The sequence below is a fragment of the Coregonus lavaretus genome, assembly GCF_964263955.1.
Source record: "Coregonus lavaretus genome assembly, chromosome: 12".
Classification (NCBI taxonomy): Eukaryota; Metazoa; Chordata; class Actinopteri; order Salmoniformes; family Salmonidae; genus Coregonus; species Coregonus lavaretus.
The window spans coordinates 58,576,465-58,594,942 of NC_139999.1; the positions used below are offsets into that span (position 1 = coordinate 58,576,465).

An 18,478-nucleotide genomic window follows, 5' to 3' on the forward strand; every position below is an offset into this window, starting at 1 on the left:
AACCTACCCCTTCCCATAGAAGGATTGATTGGTTTCAACAGAGAAACGAAGAACAAAGACATCTACACGTAAATACATTCATGACTTCTTACCCAAAAGGGCGGTGGTTCGTGAGCAAGTATTATGATTACTTTGAGGGTAGCTTCCAAATGTATCAACGATAAGTTTGACTCTCTCTTTGTCTCTCCCTCTCCACCCCTCCCTCTTTTGATAAGCAAGCGGTCATGCTGTTGTTAGTCCGCTAGGGACATTTTCTCATGTATTAAGTATGTATGTTATTATTTAGAGAGCTAGTAAATAAATAAGCCAATATGTGTAGTGGTGAATCATAAGTAAAGCTGGGGTTCTTGCGGATCTAAGAATTCTGCGACCGTTCAGAATGACGACTGATAAGAAGTAATGATTGATACGTTGACTGTTTTATACATACTGATAGGTAAAGACCTTTTAGAGTTTAATTCGGGATTTGGTAACTATAAACAACTTCTTCCGTGGTGCCCCAAATCCTAATGAGTTGTTACATTATTAATTTAATCGAGTAACAATTAAACATAGTTGATTCGATAAATAACAGTCATCATATTAATGAAAGTCACGTCACGACACAAGCTTGTAGTGTCATACCCAAGAAGACTCTAGGCTGTAATCGCTGCCAAAGGTGATTCAACTAAGTACTGAGTAAAGGGTCTGAATAATTATGCAAACGTGATAATTCCTTCTTTTTTTGTGGGGTATTGTGTGTAGATTGATGAGGGAGGAAAAAACTATTTAATACATTTTAGAATAAGGCTGTAACAAAATGTGGAAAAGTCAAGGGGTCTGAATACTTTCCGAATGCACCGTATGTACCATTGAGTTGCATTGGATTTGTGCCACAAATGCTAAAAAGTTAGCATTCGAAAACAGTGGCCATGTAAACAAAAGCAACGCATGGATTGTTTTCATACCTTGTCCATAGACTGCTTACAGAGTAAAGAAACAAATATGTAATTTTGTTATGTGGGTGAATTATCCCTTTAACTACAACAGTTATTTTATTGATCATGACATGACTAACATAAATGAAACATTGTTTGATAAACAAACAATCTCTTATTATACTAGTGGAAATACAGTACAAATGAATAGTCCTTGTTAAACAATTGTTGAATGCTATATTTCCAGTTTCATGCAGTGATTGCATTATGTATATGAAGGCTAAATATGCAATGCATTAACTGTGCTTCCTCTCACAGCAATACTCCAACTTGAGTGCGTTTAAAGGATACTTTTATTTATTTTTTTACAACCAAATCTCAATTTGTTGTGTACATTTCATGTACAGAAGGGTCCAGACACCTTTTTTCAGATTTCGCTTGTTTTTGAGAAACACTTACCCCAAACAGCAAATCACTTCCTCATCCTCTTTGTGCAGTATTGGGGCCCTAAAAAAAAAACAAAAAAAACACCCAAATACGTCATTTTAGAAACGGCAAAGCTCTCAGTATAATGATGCAGGTCTTTAGACGTTGTACACATGAAATTGTCATTCCAAACTTTATCTGCAACGTTATATCCCCTTCTGTGCGACTCCTGCCGTTTCCCCTATCCAGCTGTTCCATTCTGTGTAGCCTGCTGCTACAGGTAACTGTAAAAATAAAGGAAACACCAACATAAATTGTCTTAATAGGGCGTTGGGCCACCACGAGCCGACAGAGCAGCTTCAATGCGCCTTTGCATAGAGTGTCTGGAACTTCCTGTTTGGAAGCACCCCATGCTTTCAATATACTCTGTATCCCTCATTTACTCAAGTGTTTCCTTTATTTTGGCAGTTACCCGTAGAATGGACAGAGCGGTATCACAACAAAATGTAATATAACGTTTTGCGGATTAAGTTCTAAATGACACAATATCATGTGTACAACATCTAAAGACCTGCATACCTATGCGGAGAGCTTTGCCGTTTCTAAAAGGACGTATTTGGGTGTTTTTTAGCCTTTGTTCATGTTTTTTCAGGGCCCCCATACTACACAACAAGGATGAGGAAGTGATTTTCTGTTTGTGGTAAGTTTCTCAAAAACAAGTAAAATCACAAAAAAGGTATCTGGACCCTCCTATAACATTCCATTTACATCAAACATAGAAATATGGTTGTAAAAAAAAAGAACTTCTCTAAGTTAAAGAGGCCAGGAAATAGATAGGAAAAACTGCTTCTGTGGGTGAATACAGGCACTTCAGGCATGTACACCAGGTCAGCATAGGGTCCTTCACATCCACAGGCATCCGAATCACAAGCTCACTTTTTCTTTTGCACGTTCAGCAGTAAATTCTGTGCGGCTATGTTCTTTGGCTCAATCTTCAGCAAGCTGTTTAGATCTTCAACGCAAGCTTTGTAATCCTGAAGGGCAAAATTAACACAAATCAAACAAAATGCTAAAACAGGTACATACGATCTATACACTACATTTCTTGTTCATCGGAAAGGCTCTTACTTTCAGCTCCTTGTGTGCTTGAGCTCGTCTGTACAGTGCCTTGATATTAGCAGAGTCGAGCTGCAGGGCCGCTTCACAATCTCGCACTGCCTCCTTGTACATCTTCACAGAGAGGTAGCAGAGTGCCCTGTTTAGTACAAAGGCACAAATTAGTCCCCATATAGAAATTATGCACATCCCAAGTCTGACAGGAGCTGGGCAATAACATTTTACAGAATTATATGACAATGCAGAGATGGGAATACCACTCCAAAGGTTTCTTTGGCATTTGTCTACACACCAGATAGACATTATAAGCCTCACCTATTTGTGTACGTTGTGATTTCTGAGGAATTGTGTTTGAGGCTCTGAGTGTATTTCTCTATGGCTTTCTTGTACTCAGTTTTTTTCACCAGTGCATTGCCTTCCTCTTTCAGGCATAGGGCTTTTTTAATGACATCCTCTCCTGGGACTGAAAGAAAAAAAATAGACATCTTATTTATGACACTACTTTGTACACTTTTGTGTATATTTCTGTTACAGGTTGTGCAAAGAAGATTATTAACAGTTTTCTGTTTCCATTCATATTTGGACAGCAAAACAAGACTGAATCATATGAAAGACAAACCAGATGTATCTTTTTCTCTGGTGCCATTGTGCGTCGTTTGTTGGCGTGTTGCCTGAGACAATTTTTCTTTGACGGCCATTGGAACAGTGGGAATGGGTGGGAGCTTCTCTCGCCATGATTGTCCATCCACCTCTGTCAGACACTTTGTCATTCTGGAAGGAAAGGGGGTTATCCAGTTGTACATTCCACTATCTTGATTATGTCCTCTATGCGTGACATAGAGAAGTTTCCAGAAGTTAAAGGACTTGAAAGGCTTTTAGTGAACAAGAATAAGTTCAAATGGATATGTTTTACCTGTTGGTACCATCTTGGGCTGCAGGTATGTTACAGTCTATCTGTAAGGCCGTCTTGTAGTCCACGTAGGCTAACCTGTATCTCTCAAGTGCTTCATATGCTGCACCCCGGCGAAGGAGAGGCTTGATGGCAAACGGAACCAGGTCAAGAGATCTATAAAATAAAAAATGTTTTAGGTATGAGTGTTGCTGCTGTAGCAAGTACAAAAAAGACAGAACCTATTCAACAACACACAAAGTAATGAGCTACTAGAGTATTGGGAAAATATGTTGATACATTTTAGGTAATAGTGTTACTTCACCAGTATGAACCACCTGTAGCCCTGATCATGACTCTCAGTTCCATTACATTACACATAAAAATCATTGGACGAAGGAGTCTTCTGTAGGGGGGAGTTTTGTTAAGAGCCACGACGCTCGGTCTGAATATTAACACGCATTGCTTGCCGTACGGTTTTGGAAGAATAAGGACCTTATCTTTCATATCGGCAAGAAATAATAATAATAAAAATTTAAAAAAGGTTAAATTGATAAATCAAATGATCAAATCCAATCAAATTGTATTTGCCACATGCGCCGAATACAACAGGTGTAGACATTACAGTGAAATGCTTACTTACAAGTCCTTAACCAACAATGCAAAGTAAAACAAATACAAAAAGTGTTAAGCAAAAAATAAATAAAAGCGAATCACTAAAGAGCAGCAGTAAAATAAAATAACAGTAGGGAGGCTATATACAGGGGGGTACCAGTGCAGAGTCACTGTGCGGGGGCACCGGCTAGTCGAGCTAATTGAGGTAATATGTACATGTGGGTAGAGTTAAAGTGACTATGCATAAATAATATAAAGAGTAGCAGCAGAGTAAAAAAGGGGGACAGGGTGGGGGTGGGGGTGCAGTGCAAATTGTCCGGGTAGCCATGATTAGCTGTTCAGGAGTCTTATGGCTTGGGGGTAGAAGCTGTTGAGAAGCCATTTGGACTTGGCGCTCCGGTACCGCTTGCCATGCGGTAGCAGAGAGAACAGTCTATGGACTAGGGTGGCTGGAGTCTTTGACAATTTTGAGGGCCTTCCTCTGACACCGCCTGGTATAAAGGTCCTGGATGGCAGGAAGCTTGGCCCCAGTGATGTACTAGGCCGTACGCACTACCCTCTGTAGTGCCTTGCGGTCGGAGGCAGAGCAGTTGCCATACCAGGTGGTGATGCAACCAGTCAGGATGCTCTCGATGGTGCAGCTGTATAACTTTTTGAGGATCTGAGGACCCATGACAAATGTTTTCAGTCTCCTGAGGGGGAATAGGCTTTGTCGTGCCCTCTTCACGACTTGGAGTGTTTGGACCATGATAGTTCGTTGGTGATGTGGACACCAAGGAACTTCAAGCTCTCAACCTGTTCCACTACATCCCCGTCGATGAGAATGGGGGCGTGCTCAGTCCTCTCCTTTGTCTTGATCACGCTGAGGGAGAGGTTGTTATCCTGGCACCACACGGCCAGGTCTCTGACCTCCTCCCTATAGGCTGTCTCATCGTTGTCGGTGATCAGGCCTACCACTATTGTGTTGTCGGCAAACTTAATGATGGTGTTGGAGTCGTGCCTGGCCATGCAGTCATGGGTGAACAGGGAGTACAGGAGGGGACTGAGCACGCACCCCTGAGGGGCCCCCGTGTTGAGGATCAGCGTGGCGGATGTGTTGTTACCTACTCTTACCACCTGGGGGCGGCCCGTCAGGAAGTCCAGGATCCAGTTGCAGAGGGAGGTGTTTAGTCCCAGGATCCTTAGCTTAGTGATGAGCTTTGAGGGCACTATGGTGTTGAACGCTGAGCTGTAGTCAATTAATAGCATTCTCACGTAGGTGTTCCTCTTGTCGAGGTGGGAAAAGGCAGTGTGGAGTGCAATAGAGATTGCATCATCTGTGGATCTGTTGGGGCAGTATGCAAATTGGAGTGGGTGTAGGGTTTCTGGGATAATGGTGTTGATGTGAGCCATGACCAGCCTTTCAAAGCACTTCATGGCTACAGACGTGAGTGCTACGGGTCGGTAGTCATTTAGGCAGGTTATCTTAGTGCCCTTGGGCACAGGGACTATGGTGGTCTGCTTGAAACATGTTGGTATTACAGACTCAGTCAGGGACATGTTGTAAATGTCAGTGAAGACACTTGCCAGTTGGTCAGCACATGCTCAGAGTACACGTCCTGGTAATCCGTCTGGCCCTGCGGCCTTGTGAATGTTGACCACATAGTCATCCTGAACAGCTGGTGCTCCTTGACAGCGGCAGCTCTAGCCTTTAGCTCAGTGCGGATGTTGCCTGTAATCCATGGCTTCTGGTTGGGGTATGTACGTACGGTCACTGTGGGGACGACGTCATCGATGCACTTATTGATGAAGCCAGTGACTGATGTGGCGTACTCCTCAATGCTATCTGAAGAATCCCAGAACATATTCCAGTCTGTGCTAGCAAAACAGTCCTGTAGCTTAGCATCTGCGTCATCTGACCACTTTTTTTATTAACTGAGTCACTGGTGCTTCCTACTTTAGTTTTTGCTTATAAGCAGCAATCAGGAGGATAGAGGTATGGTCGGATTTGCCAAATGGAGGGCGAGGGAGAGCTTTGTATGCGTCTCTGTGTGTGGAGTAAAGGTGGTCTAGAGTTTTTTTTCCCCTCTGGTTGCACATTTAACATGCTGGTAGAAATTAGGTAGAACGGATTTAAGTTTCCCTGCATTAAAGTCCCCGGCCACTAGGACCACTGCCTCTGGATGAGCGTTTTCCTGTTTACTTATGGCCTTATACAGCTCATTGAGTGCAGTCTTAGTGCCAGCATTGGTTTGTGGTGGTATATAGACAGCTACGAATAATATAGAAGAAAACTCTCTTGGTAAATAGTGTGGTCTACAGCTTATCATGAGATACTCTACCTCAGGCAAGCAAAACCTTGAGACTTCGTTAGTATTAGATTTTTTGCACCAGCTGTTGTTTACAAATATACACAGACCGCCACCCCTTGTCTTACCGTATATCCCGCAGCTGTATGTTATCAATGTTGTCGTTCAGCCACGACTCGGTGAAACATAAGATATTACAGTTTTTAATGTCCCGTTGGTAGGATAACTGTAATCTTAGGTTGTCTACCTTATTTTCAAATGATTGAACATTGGCTAATAGGACTGATGGAAGAGGCAGATTACTCGCTCGCCGTCGGATCCTTACAAGGCACCCCGACCTACGTCCACGATATCTCTGTCTCTTTCTCATGCGAATGACAGGGATTTGGGCCTTGTCGGGTGTCTGTAGGTTATCCTTCGCGTCCGACTCGTTGAACAAAAAATCTTCGTCCAATACGAGGTGAGTAATCGCTGTCCTGATATCCAGAAGCTCTTTTTGGTCACAACAGACGGTGGCAGAAACATTATGTACAGAATAAATTACAAATAACGCCAAAAAACACACAATAGTAGAATTGGTTAGAGGGTTAGGCTTCCACACAGCCATATTTCCAAGTTACAGCGTTTGTTTAAGGAAAACAGATGAAACACAGAGTGGACTACCTGTGCTAATTAGCTATCTGCGTCTCCGAACAACTCTGTGTAAACTGAAGACAAACACCACAAACGTGTTGTCACTGAAAAATACTGTCAGCTGCAACTGTGTTAAAACCGGTTAAAACAGTGTACACTGTATTTTGCATTTGTGAAATTATTTTGATGTGAGGGATTTATGTTTGTAGAACTGTACCGCAATTGAGAATTGATTCACATTTTGATGGAGTATTTGGCTGTTTTGGCTTCCAGAGCCAATTCGCCCTTTAAACAGAACATGTAAGGTCCTTGGACTAAGGAGTAACATTGGGCACCTTCAGTCCAATATTGGGCTAAAACTACCTGTCAAGCAGAAGATACAGGTCTGCGTGGCCTACCACTAAACATAATGTCCACAATGTAGGCTACTTACACTGTGCAGTCCTTCACACACTCCCCACAATTTCCATCCTTCAGATAACTGGCTGCACGGTTAGAATACAGGATACTAAGATCCTCTGGATTCTTCTTTCCTGTAAATTAATTTACAGTGGTAACAATGTATCAGAACATGGCAGGCTTGTGCTGGTTTCAGAAAACGTGTCTTAAATTATGCACAATATAGAAACACACGTAGCTAGATCTGAGAAAACACTAGATTATAATCTAGAACATTGAGCCGATTCTTGTGACTGGTTAGAGGACTAGTTAGCTGCCTACCTGATTTCTCCACTTCTTTGATCGCCTGGCTGTAAAGACAGACAGCCTCCCCATACTGTCCAGCTTTAAAGCATTCGTTGCCTGTTTTTTTCAACTCTGTCCAAGAAGACTGGGAACGACGCTTATGTGGCATATTGGATTTGCTGTAACATGATAGACACAGTTAAATGAAAGGTTAGCTAGCTAGCTAACGTTAGCTTGCTAGCTAGCCAACTTTTACAAACCAAAATAACTTGTTGTCCATTCTAAGTTAGTTAGCTACATACTTACCTTGAATAATGAATATATTTGTATAAATATGTGTCTGGCTAGCATAACTTTAGCTAGTTAATTCCTTAAAAGGGGTTAGCAAGAAGCTAGCCTATGTGTCGACTTACCAATGAGTGAATTAATGTTGATTGCAGGGCAAACTAGTGGTTGTGTAGCTATCTATAATCTACTGTACTGTATTGTACTCGTCCGCAAATCGTCTAATATATAACGTAGCAAGTAAAACCAAGATGTTAAACAATCTAGCTACCTAGCTAGAGGTGTAAAATGTGTCTTGCTTGCACGATAACCAACATCAGCGTGTCGTCCGCAACACTAAAAAAGTACTTCCGGGTCACAGAATTTGGAAAATGTTCTAAATAAAAGAACTCCACGTAATAGTAGAAACTTGTCAATAACCTATATTTATTCATGATATATGAAAAATAATTGTCTAAACATTAACAATGATTCATATTTGTTCCTATTTAAGTGACATTTGCATTAAATGTGGGTTTTAATACCAGTTCCAAGGTCAAATAAATGGCCACAATGTGAATAACTGTATATGGAATACATATTGGCTTATAGAGCAAAATATATTCTGGGTGCCGCAGTAAAAGTATTGTAGGGAATACTCAGTAGGGTCTGTAGAATGTATTTATGGTGTCATTTCATGGGGCTCTGAATAATACATAGTGTTTCTGTTTTACTCCACCCATTCCATTGGCCATAATGTGAATCACTGTATATGGAATACATTACATACATTAATTAAAATGAGATTTGTTTGGCACTTGCCTACACACAATACCCCATAATGTCAAAGTGGAATGATCTTTTTTGAAAATATTACAAATATGCAGGCGTCTTTCCTAACTCAGTTGCCGGAGAGGAAGGAAACCGCTCAGGGATTTCACCATGAGGCCAATTGTGACTTTAAAACAGTTACATAATTTAATGGCTGTGATAGGATAAAACTGAGGATGGATCAACAACATTGTAGTTACACAATACTAACCTAATTGACAGTGAAAAGAAGGAAGCCTGTGCAGAATAAAATAAGATAAGAGTGTCTGCTAAATGATGTGAATGTAAATGTAAATAAAAATATTCCAAACATGCATCCTGTTTGCAAGAGGGCACTGAAGTAATACTGTAAAAAATGTGGCGAAGCAATTAACTTTTTTTCCTGAATACAAAGTGTTATGTTTGGGGCATATCCAATACAACACATTACTGAGTACCACTCTGCATATTTTCAAGCTATGTGGTGGCTGCATCATATTATGGGTATGCTTGTAATCGTTAAGGACTGGGGAGTTTTTCCGATAAAAAATAAACAGAATGGAGCTAAGCACAGGCAAAATCCTAGAGGAAAACTTGGCTCAGTCTGCTTTCCACCAGACACTGGGAGATGAATTCACCTTTCAGCAGGACTATAAGCTAAAACACAAGGCCAAATCTACACGGGAGTTGCTTACCAAGAAGACCGTGAATGATCCTGAGTCGCAGAGTTACAATTTTGACTTAAATCTACTTGAAAATATATGGCAAGACCTGAAAATGGTTGTAATGACCAACAACCAAATTGACAGAGCTTGAAGAATATGTAAAATAATAATGGACAAATGTTGCACAATCCAGGTGCAGACCCAGAAAGACTCAGCTGTAATTGCTGCCAAGGTGCTTCTACAAAGTATTGACTCAGGGTTGTGAATAGGCTACTTCTGTAAATTAGATATTTCTGTATTTCCTTTTCAATAAATGTGCAAACATTTCTAAAAACATGTTTTCACTTTGTCATTATGGGGTATTGTGTCAATTTTTATCAATTTTGAATTCAGGCTGTAACAGATGCACGTTCACTTCTGTTCTGGGCAAGGAGGTGCACGCTATCTCAAGAACATGTACTCTTGTATGGTGTTAGATTTCCTTTTTGGTTCTTCCTTTCGTTGGAAAGGTGCTTGCCTCGTTTCTATTTGAAGATCAGGCTGCATGACCAGTAACCCATCCAGTGTCACTCAGCAGCAGCCTAACGTAGCTAAAATCCTTAACAAAAAAACACAACTAAACAGTTGCAAAACGAAATTAAAACGAGAGTTTCTATTGGAGAAATTCAAGGTAGGTCCCTCCCCATTCCGTTCTGTTTGCTTCCGTTTAAGAAATGTTTTGCAACAGAATAGGCGTAATGAATATGGCCAAGCTGTCTTTTCATTTTTTTTTTTTCATTTTAGCAGACACTCTTATCCAGAGCGATTTACAGTTAGTGAGTGCATACATTTTTCATACTGGCCCCCCGTGGGAATTGAACCCACAACACTGGCGTTGCAAGCGCCATGCTCTACCAACTGAGCTACAGGAGGCCCTGTAGCTTTCTCTCAATGTACTTTCTCCACTGCTCATGAGGCCACTCAGGGTTCTGGGGCCAATCACTTGAACAACACTGCTGTTAGTAGGCCTATCAGTCAAGGAAATGTATGTAAATCCTTTTTTACATCGGGTGAGGTACTATACAACATGACAATAACCCAGAGTCATGTCTAGATGGGATACAGCGTTTGTCAAATTCATTTCAAAAGTTAATTGTTTTATTTTTATATTAGCTAACCCTAACCCTTTTCCTAACCTGAACCTACTTATCCTAACCTGCTACATTAATTATCCTAACCTGCTGCGTAATTTCTCCTAAACCTGCTATGAAAAGTCAAATTTGACAAAAGATGTATCCCTTCTAGACAAAACCATAACCCAGCCCAGCGCCATATACCCAGCCTAAAAAACAAGCAGAAGCAGGTGGCAAGCAAATACTACATGGAAGGAATATATGGGTTGTTCCACGAAATGAGTGCCTTTTGCGACCCTTTGATATTTTAAGTAGAAATTATGCACAAGTATTGCATTTTAAAATCAGTGATATTAAGTGCCCTTTAGACCACATGGAAAATTCAATAAATCAGATTTTTTATATTAATAAATAAAAATAAATTCTGCATTTTGACATGTCTCCATGCATCCTCTGTGACTTCTACTAATATTTATTTCAGGGTCGGCGTTATGTCCTGGCCCCCCCAACTGTACCTCCTTTCCCATCCTAAATAAAATATTGAAATATTGATCATTTATTTGACGAAGACAGAAAGACTCATCATTCTCAGATAAAGCATCCGAGCGAGCAAAACAGCGCCCCTCTGTCTCAGTATATGTAGGCCATGTTTCTGATGCTGTCTGGACAAAAAGAGTATGGCATGTCATACTCTTTTTAATCAGACAGTATCAGATACATGGGCTACATATAGCAAGACAGAGGGGCACTGTTCCGTTTGCTCGGAAGCTTTCTCTGGTGAGATAGTGTCAGCAGAGAGGAAGAGGCGAAGTGATACTATTAAGCTATATGAAATTGTTTTAAGAAGGTCATACCAAGGATCATGTAGCTATCTGATTTAGAATTTTAAGACCCCTTGAAGTATAAAAAAAATATTAAACAATAATTTGATGAAAAATAATTTTTGGCCTTACTGCTATTAGCCCATACAAATGCATTGAATAACATATTCACTACATGCAACAACAGATAGTCCGCCCAAAAAATCTAAAGGAAGTTTGTTCTGAAGTGTCTGTCCTATATCTGAGAGATATAAGTAGGATCAGGAATGTATTTTACATGTATTTAACCCCTTATTTTGGGCATTAAACAGTCTCCTATACAGTGAACGACTCCAACACCATCATTAAGTTTGCCGATGACACAACAGTGGTAGGGCTGATCACCGACAACGACGAGACAGCCTATAGGGAGGAGGTCAGAGACCTGGCCGTGTGGTGCCAGGACAACAACCTCTCCCTCAACGTGATCAAGACAAAGGAGATGATTGTGAACTACAGGAAAAAGAAGAGGACCGAGCACACCCCCATTCTCATTGACGGGACTGTAGTGGAGCAGGTTGAGAGCATCAAGTTCCTTGGTGTCCACATCACCAACAAACTAACATGGTCCAAGCACACCAAGACAGTCGTGAAGAGGGCACGAAAAAAACCTATTCCCCCTAAGGAGAAAGATTTGGCATGGGTCCTCAGATCCTCAAAAGGTTCTACAGCTGCACCATCGAGAGCGTCCTGACTGGTTGCATCACTGCCTGGTATGGCAACTGCTCGGCCTCCGACCACAAGGCACTACAGAGGGTAGTGCGTACGGCCCAGTACATCACTGGGGCCAAGCTTCCTGCCATCCAGGACCTCTATACCAGGCGGTGTCAGAGGAAGGCCCTAAACATTGTCGAAGACTCCAGCCACCCTAGTCGTAGACTGTTCTCTCTACTACCGCACGGCAAGTGGTACCGGAGAGCCAAGTCTAGGTCCAAGAGGTTTCTAAACAGCTTCTACCCCCAAGCCATAAGACTCCTGAACATCTAATCAAATGGTTACCCTGACTGTTTGCCTTACCACCCCGCCCCCCCTTTACGCTGCTACTACTCTCTGTTTATTAACTATGCATAGTCACTTTAATAACTCTACCAACATGTACATATTACCTCAATTACCTCGACTAACCGGTGCCCCCGCACATTGACTCAGTACCGGTACCCCCTGTATATAGCCTCGTTATTGTTATTTTTACTGCTGCTCTTTAATTATTTGTTACGTTTATTTCGTATTATTTTATTTTGTATTTTTTGGGGGGTATTCTTTCTTAAAACTGCATTGTTGGTTAAGGGGTTGTAAGTAAGTATTTCACTGTGTTGTATTCGGCGCATGTGACAAACAACATTTGATTAGATTTTATGTGTCTCCATGTGTCCACTTTACTCACTCAGCCAGAGCGGGACACCTGTGTACAGGACAGTTCTTAATCAGCAAAAATTTGCCTCTGTTCCCTCCCTATAAAACACCACACAAATCCACACAGCAGACATCTGACACATTGCATTAGTGATCTAATGTAATGTTGTCACTTCTGTTGACAATGAATGAATGTTCAACAAGAAATGCAATTGTAGAAAAGAAGCACCCAGAGCATTGTTTATCATCGTTCCTCTTGTCCATACACACAGGGCATCTGGACACGGTACGCTTCCTGTTAGAGGCTGGGGCCAACCAGGATCACAGACGAGAGGCACACAGCACTCATGGAGGCTTGTATGGTGAGAACACACAGACACACACACCCACACACTTTATGCAGCACTATTTGTCACGCCCTGATCTGTTTCACCTGTCTTGTGCTTCTCTCCACCCCCCACCAGGTGTCTCCCATTTGTCCCCATTATCCCCTGTGTTCGTCTTGTTCCGTCAAGTCCTACCAGCGTGTTCACGTGTTTCCTGTACTCCAGCTTTTTGTTTTTCCTTGTCTTCCCAGTTCTGACCTTTCTGCCTGTCCTGACCCTGATCCTGCCTGCCGTCCTGTACCTGCCTGACTCTGATTTGGATTACGACCCTTTGCCTGTCTTGACCTACCGATTGCCTGCCGTCCTGTACCTGCCTGACTCTGATTTGGATTACGACTCTTTGCCTGCCTGGAATTACCTGCCCCTTGTACTATTATAAACTCTGAGATGCCAAGAGTGTGCAAAGCTGTCATCAAGGCAAAGGGTGGCTACTTTGAAGAATCTCAAATATAAAATATATATTGATTTAACACTTTTTTGGTTACTACATAATTCCACATGTGTTATTTCATAGTTTTGATGTCTTCATTATTATTCTACAATGCAGAAAGTAGTAAAAACAAAGAAAAACCCTGGAATGAGTAGGTGTGTCCAAGCTTTTGACTGGTACTGTAAGTGGTCAGACCCTTTAATATAAGACTCGAAATTGAGCTCAGGTGCATCCTGTTTCCATTGATCATCCATGAGATGTTTCTACAACTTGATTGGAGTCCACCTGTGGTAAATTCAATTGATTGGACATGATTTGGAAAGGCACACACCTGTCTAAATAAGGTCCCAGTTGAAAGTGCATGTCAGAGCAAAAACCAAGCCATGAGGTCTAAGGAATTGTCTGTAGAGCTCCGAGACAGGATTGTGATCAGGCACAGATCTGGGGAAGGGTACCAAAATATTTATCTAGCATTGAAGGTCCCCAAGGACACAGTGGCCTCCATCATTCTTAAATGGAAGAAGTTTGGAACCACTCTTCCTAGAGCTGGCCGCCCTACCAAACACAGGAATTGGGGGAGAAGGGCCTTGGTCAGGGAGGTCACCAAGTACCCGATGGTCACCCTGACAGAGCTCCAGAGTTCCTCTGTGGAGATGGGATAAACTTCCAGAAGGACAACCATCTCTGCAGCACTCCACCAATCAGGCCTTTATGGTAGAGTGGCCAGACGGAAGCCACTCCTCAGTAAAAAGCACATGACAGCCCGCTTGGAGTTTGCCAAAATGCACATAAAGACTCTCAGACCATGAGAAACAAGATTCTCTGGTCTGATGAAACCAAGATTGAACTCTTTGACCTGAATGTCACGTCTGGAGGAAACCTGGCACCATCCCTACGGTGAAGCATGTTGGTGGCAGCATCATGCTGTGGGGGGGTGTTTCAGCGACAGGGACTGGGAGACTTGTCAGGATTGAGGGAAAGATTAACAGAGCAAAGTACAGAGAGATCCTTCATGAAAACCTGCTCCAGAGTGCTCAGGACCTCAGACTGGGGCGAAGGTTCACCTTCCAACAGGGCAACGACCCTAAGCACAAAGCCAAGACAACGCAGGAGTGGCTTCGGGATACGTCTCTGAATGTCCTTGAGTGGCCCAGCCAGAGCCTGGACTTGAACCTGATCGAACATCTCTGGAGAGACCTGAAAATAGCTGTGCAGCGACGCTCCCCATCCAACCTGACAGACCTTGAGAGGATCTGCAGAGAAGAATGGGAGAAACGGTGTGCCAAGCTTGTAGCGTCATACCCAAGAAGACTCAAGGCTGTAATCACTGCCAAAGGTCAAAGGTGCTTCACCAAAATACTTGGTAAAGGGTCTGAATATTTATGTAAACGTGATATTGCAAAAAAATGTAAAACATTGTTTTTGCTTTGGCAGTATGGGGTATTGTGTGTGCGTTGATGAGGGGGGGAAAAACAATTTAATCAATTTTAGAATAAGGCTGTAACGTAACAAAATGTGGAAAAAGTCAAGGGGTCTGAATACTTTCCAAATGCACTCATAAAGTCACTCACTGGTACATATACATTTGCAGCACTCAAACTCAGAGAGGTTACAGAGGCAGCACATACGTCAACCAGCCTCTCTAAAGACAACTCTCCAACAGACTTTAAGCAATGGTCACCAAACTTTTCCCAGTCTGCTTTATGAAAGCACCATCTTCTGAATGGTACCCTATCTGGAATAGTAACATCAAAGTTCATGGTACACGAAATCGGAAAATGATCACTTCCAACAGTAGAATCATTCATTACATTACATTCACACATTGATGCAATAGAGTTAGAAGCCAGTGTGAGGTCCAGGTAGGATGTAACCCCTCTAACAACATCCACTCGTGTACCACATCCATCGTTAAGACATACTAATGCTCTTGTTTCCATCATATCTTCCAAAATAGTACCATTAGCATCTGTATGTGTGCTTCCCCATAAACTATTATGTGCATTAAAGTCGCCGCACCATAACTCTCTAGTGCCCAATTCTCCTGATATTTCATCAAACATCGCTACAGATAGTTGACGACAAGGGTTGTAAAAATGTTGTGACTTAATATTACTACTTGCACTGTAGATTTCCACCATCACACATTCATATTCAGATAGAACAGGTATATTACGATATACAAGACCTTCCCTTATGAATTGGACCACCACCCTGTCCAATTGATCTATCAGATCTGATTGAGCAATAACAAGGACTAATAAAATCAAGATGTGGTCCAAGCCACGTTTCTTGAACACATATTACATCAGGTTTGATCTTTACGCGGCACCTGTCTGCTTTTCTCCTGTGTTTTGACGGCACACGCCTGGCTGAGGCTCTCTGAATCCATCCAATCTCTGCACTCTCATGCTGTTGACCAATGAAGCGGACGTACTGTAAGTAGGCTGGAAAACACCCATAGCTGAAAAGGGGCGTGGCTTTGGCTAAACTCGTTTGGAGAAGGAAAAAAGACCTGCGCCCAATACAACAGGTGTAGACCTTACCATGAAATGCTTACTTACAAGCCCTTAACCAACAATGCAGTTTTAAGAAAATAGAATTAAGAAAATATTTACTAAATCAACTAAAGTTAAAAAAAAGTAATAAAAAACAGTAACACAATAAAATAACAATAATGAGGCTATATACAGGGGGTACTGGTACCGAGTCAATGTGCGGGGGTACAGGTTAGTTGAGGTAATATGTACATGTAGGTAGGGGTAAAGTGACTATGCATAGATAATTAACAGCGAGTAGCAGCAGTATAAAAACAAAGGTGGGGGGGTGTCAATGCAAATAGTCCGGGTGGCCATTTGATTAATTGTTCAGCAGTCTTATGGCTTGGGGGTAGAAACTGTTAAGGAGCCTTTTGGACCTAGACTTGGCGCTCCGGTACCGCTTGCCGTGCGGTAGCAGAGAGAACAGTCTATGACTTGGGTGGCTGGAGTCTTTGAAAATGTTTGAACAAGCCCTTAAACAACTTTTTGAGGATCTGGGGACCCATGCCAAATCTTTTCAGTCTCCTGAGGGGGAAAAGTGGTTGTCGTGCCCTCTTCATGTGTATGGACCATGATAGTTTCTTGCTGTGTATTGAGCGCTAGCTGAAGAATGAGATGATTCAATGTATTTGTGAGAATAGATCATTGTAATACTTGTTTATTAATTGTTTTAAACTGTATGTTGGCTATTTATTTAGTAATTGTATAAGAATAGAGCTTGTTGTCAGTTGAATGAGTGACAAGCCAACTGTAGCTATACTAAGAAGAGCAACCAGATATAAACTCATTGTTTTAAACTTGATTTCCAAGGTTTCAGGCTCAATCATTCTAACCACCACCCAATTACAAGAGGGCAACAAGTGCACGACCAAATATTGCACATTTCAAATTGAGTACATCAAAAACACCAGAAAACACATTGTAGAATGAGTAGATCACTACATCAACGAATTGATAGCATCATTAAATTAAATTAAATGTACTACCCATTTAACAAACGTCCCTTTTCAAAAACATTATAGGCTACGTAGAAAGGCTCCTCTTCAACAAGGTCACCCTTGATCCACGCTGTATGGGGGAAGCTGTGCGAGCTGTCCATCCCAGGAACCCTGTCTGCCCAGTGTGAGAGGCCTGTCAAGGAGGAGGCCATAGCTGGATTTGTCTCCCACTTCAATCTTGGTTGGGGGTAACTGAAGCCAAGTGGGTGACTGAAGCATGCTTGATTGAAGTGGTGTACATGGGTCCCCCTCTTCACCCACTCCCCCATCAATCTCTGTAGTTGGTTGCATTTCTTAAAGCCTAAGTAATTCACTTTTATGTGATATGGTATCACATTTTGATACTTTGTATTGTTTTTTTCAAGCATTCGGACGGGAGATGAGTGTTACAAATTGTACGAATTAATGGGGTCCTGCACACTGTAGGGCGGCCGGGTCCCTATATTAGGCTTATGGCTCTAATATTTTTTTAAATGTTAAATGATGTCTCACCATTATTTCTCACCTTTATTTCGCATGAGTGTTCATGTTGATCAATATTTCGGCTATGCTGTAAATTATCAAATAAATGTCTGATCAATACATACAATTCTGAACATATTGTCATTTATAATGCTAATGCAGAGGCACCAATAAATTGTCCAGTACACTTATTGTATGCTGTTTTCATGTACATTCCCTTATGTCAAAGCTTCTAAGGTGACTCTGGCTTTACTAATTATTGTGAAGAAGTGTCTCAGTGAACTTTATTCTGTAATTAGCTACAAAACAATAGAAATGCAATTGTGTATTGTTGCTGTTTGTCTGATATCCAACAGTCAATGATCAGCTCTGTTGACCATGAGAGCATTTTGCAGAGAAAATGTGTTGAGGCATACTATTTAGGTATACTGATATATTTCATGTTTTTTTTCTTGTATGTTAGTTTATTGCACCATAAAGAATATAAGCAGGAATCACTAGGGCATCTCTGATGATCATTCTTGTGCGCTGATACTTACATCGATGGACATTTCGCGTGTCCTGGATTGTCCCTCTGCAAGAATAGTAGTATTCCTTCTGCAAGATTGTCGGTCTTCACTAGTTACTACAGCCACAAAGTCATAAACCCTGCATATTTCTACAGTTGATTTTCTTACAATTTGATTTTAAACCTAACCTTAACCCTAAACTTAACCACACTGCTAACCATATGCCTAACCCTAACCTTTAAATTAAGACCAAAAAGCTCATTTTTGTTTCCATTAATGTTTACGATAAAGCCTTTGTGGCTGTGCTATCTAGTAAAAACCAAGCTTGACCCTCCGCAAGACCAGCAGAATTCCTTCCATCCCTTTTCCTTTTTGTGCCAAAGTGTAATGAAGTCACACTCTAGAACAGTAGGCGGAAACACAGGGCTAGATAAGAGAAATACGTATATGAATAGGGAGGCCGACCGGCCTCCAGTACAGTAGGTGGCGGTGTATGCGCCTTTCAGTTAGTTGCGATCCGC

The 18,478-nt window shown here is 41.6% G+C and overlaps 1 protein-coding gene across 3 annotated transcripts in view; it reads right to left on the reverse strand.

The window, feature by feature from the left end:
• LOC311138781 (mitochondrial import receptor subunit TOM34-like) overlaps nt 1–8,188 on the reverse strand; it is a 33,726-nt gene extending 25,538 nt beyond the window's left edge. Inside the window, exons 1-9 of one of the 3 annotated variants that reach the window (XM_084173604.1) lie at nt 7,982–8,185; nt 7,605–7,747; nt 7,318–7,417; nt 3,373–3,525; nt 3,079–3,230; nt 2,775–2,922; nt 2,472–2,598; nt 2,280–2,377; nt 1,377–1,424 (exon numbers count right to left, since the gene is read on the reverse strand). In XM_084173604.1, coding sequence (XP_084029730.1) covers nt 1,377–1,424; nt 2,280–2,377; nt 2,472–2,598; nt 2,775–2,922; nt 3,079–3,230; nt 3,373–3,525; nt 7,318–7,417; nt 7,605–7,737 — 959 coding nt within the window. In that variant the 5' untranslated portion in view covers nt 7,738–7,747; nt 7,982–8,185. Of the gene's footprint in view, nt 1–987; nt 1,339–1,376; nt 1,425–2,111; nt 2,378–2,471; nt 2,599–2,774; nt 2,923–3,078; nt 3,231–3,372; nt 3,526–7,317; nt 7,418–7,604; nt 7,748–7,981 lie in introns of those variants that run through there. The other 2 variants (XR_014614070.1, XM_084173605.1) reach the window with 2 other exon arrangements.
• Nucleotides 8,189–18,478: the final 10,290 nt, after the last annotated feature.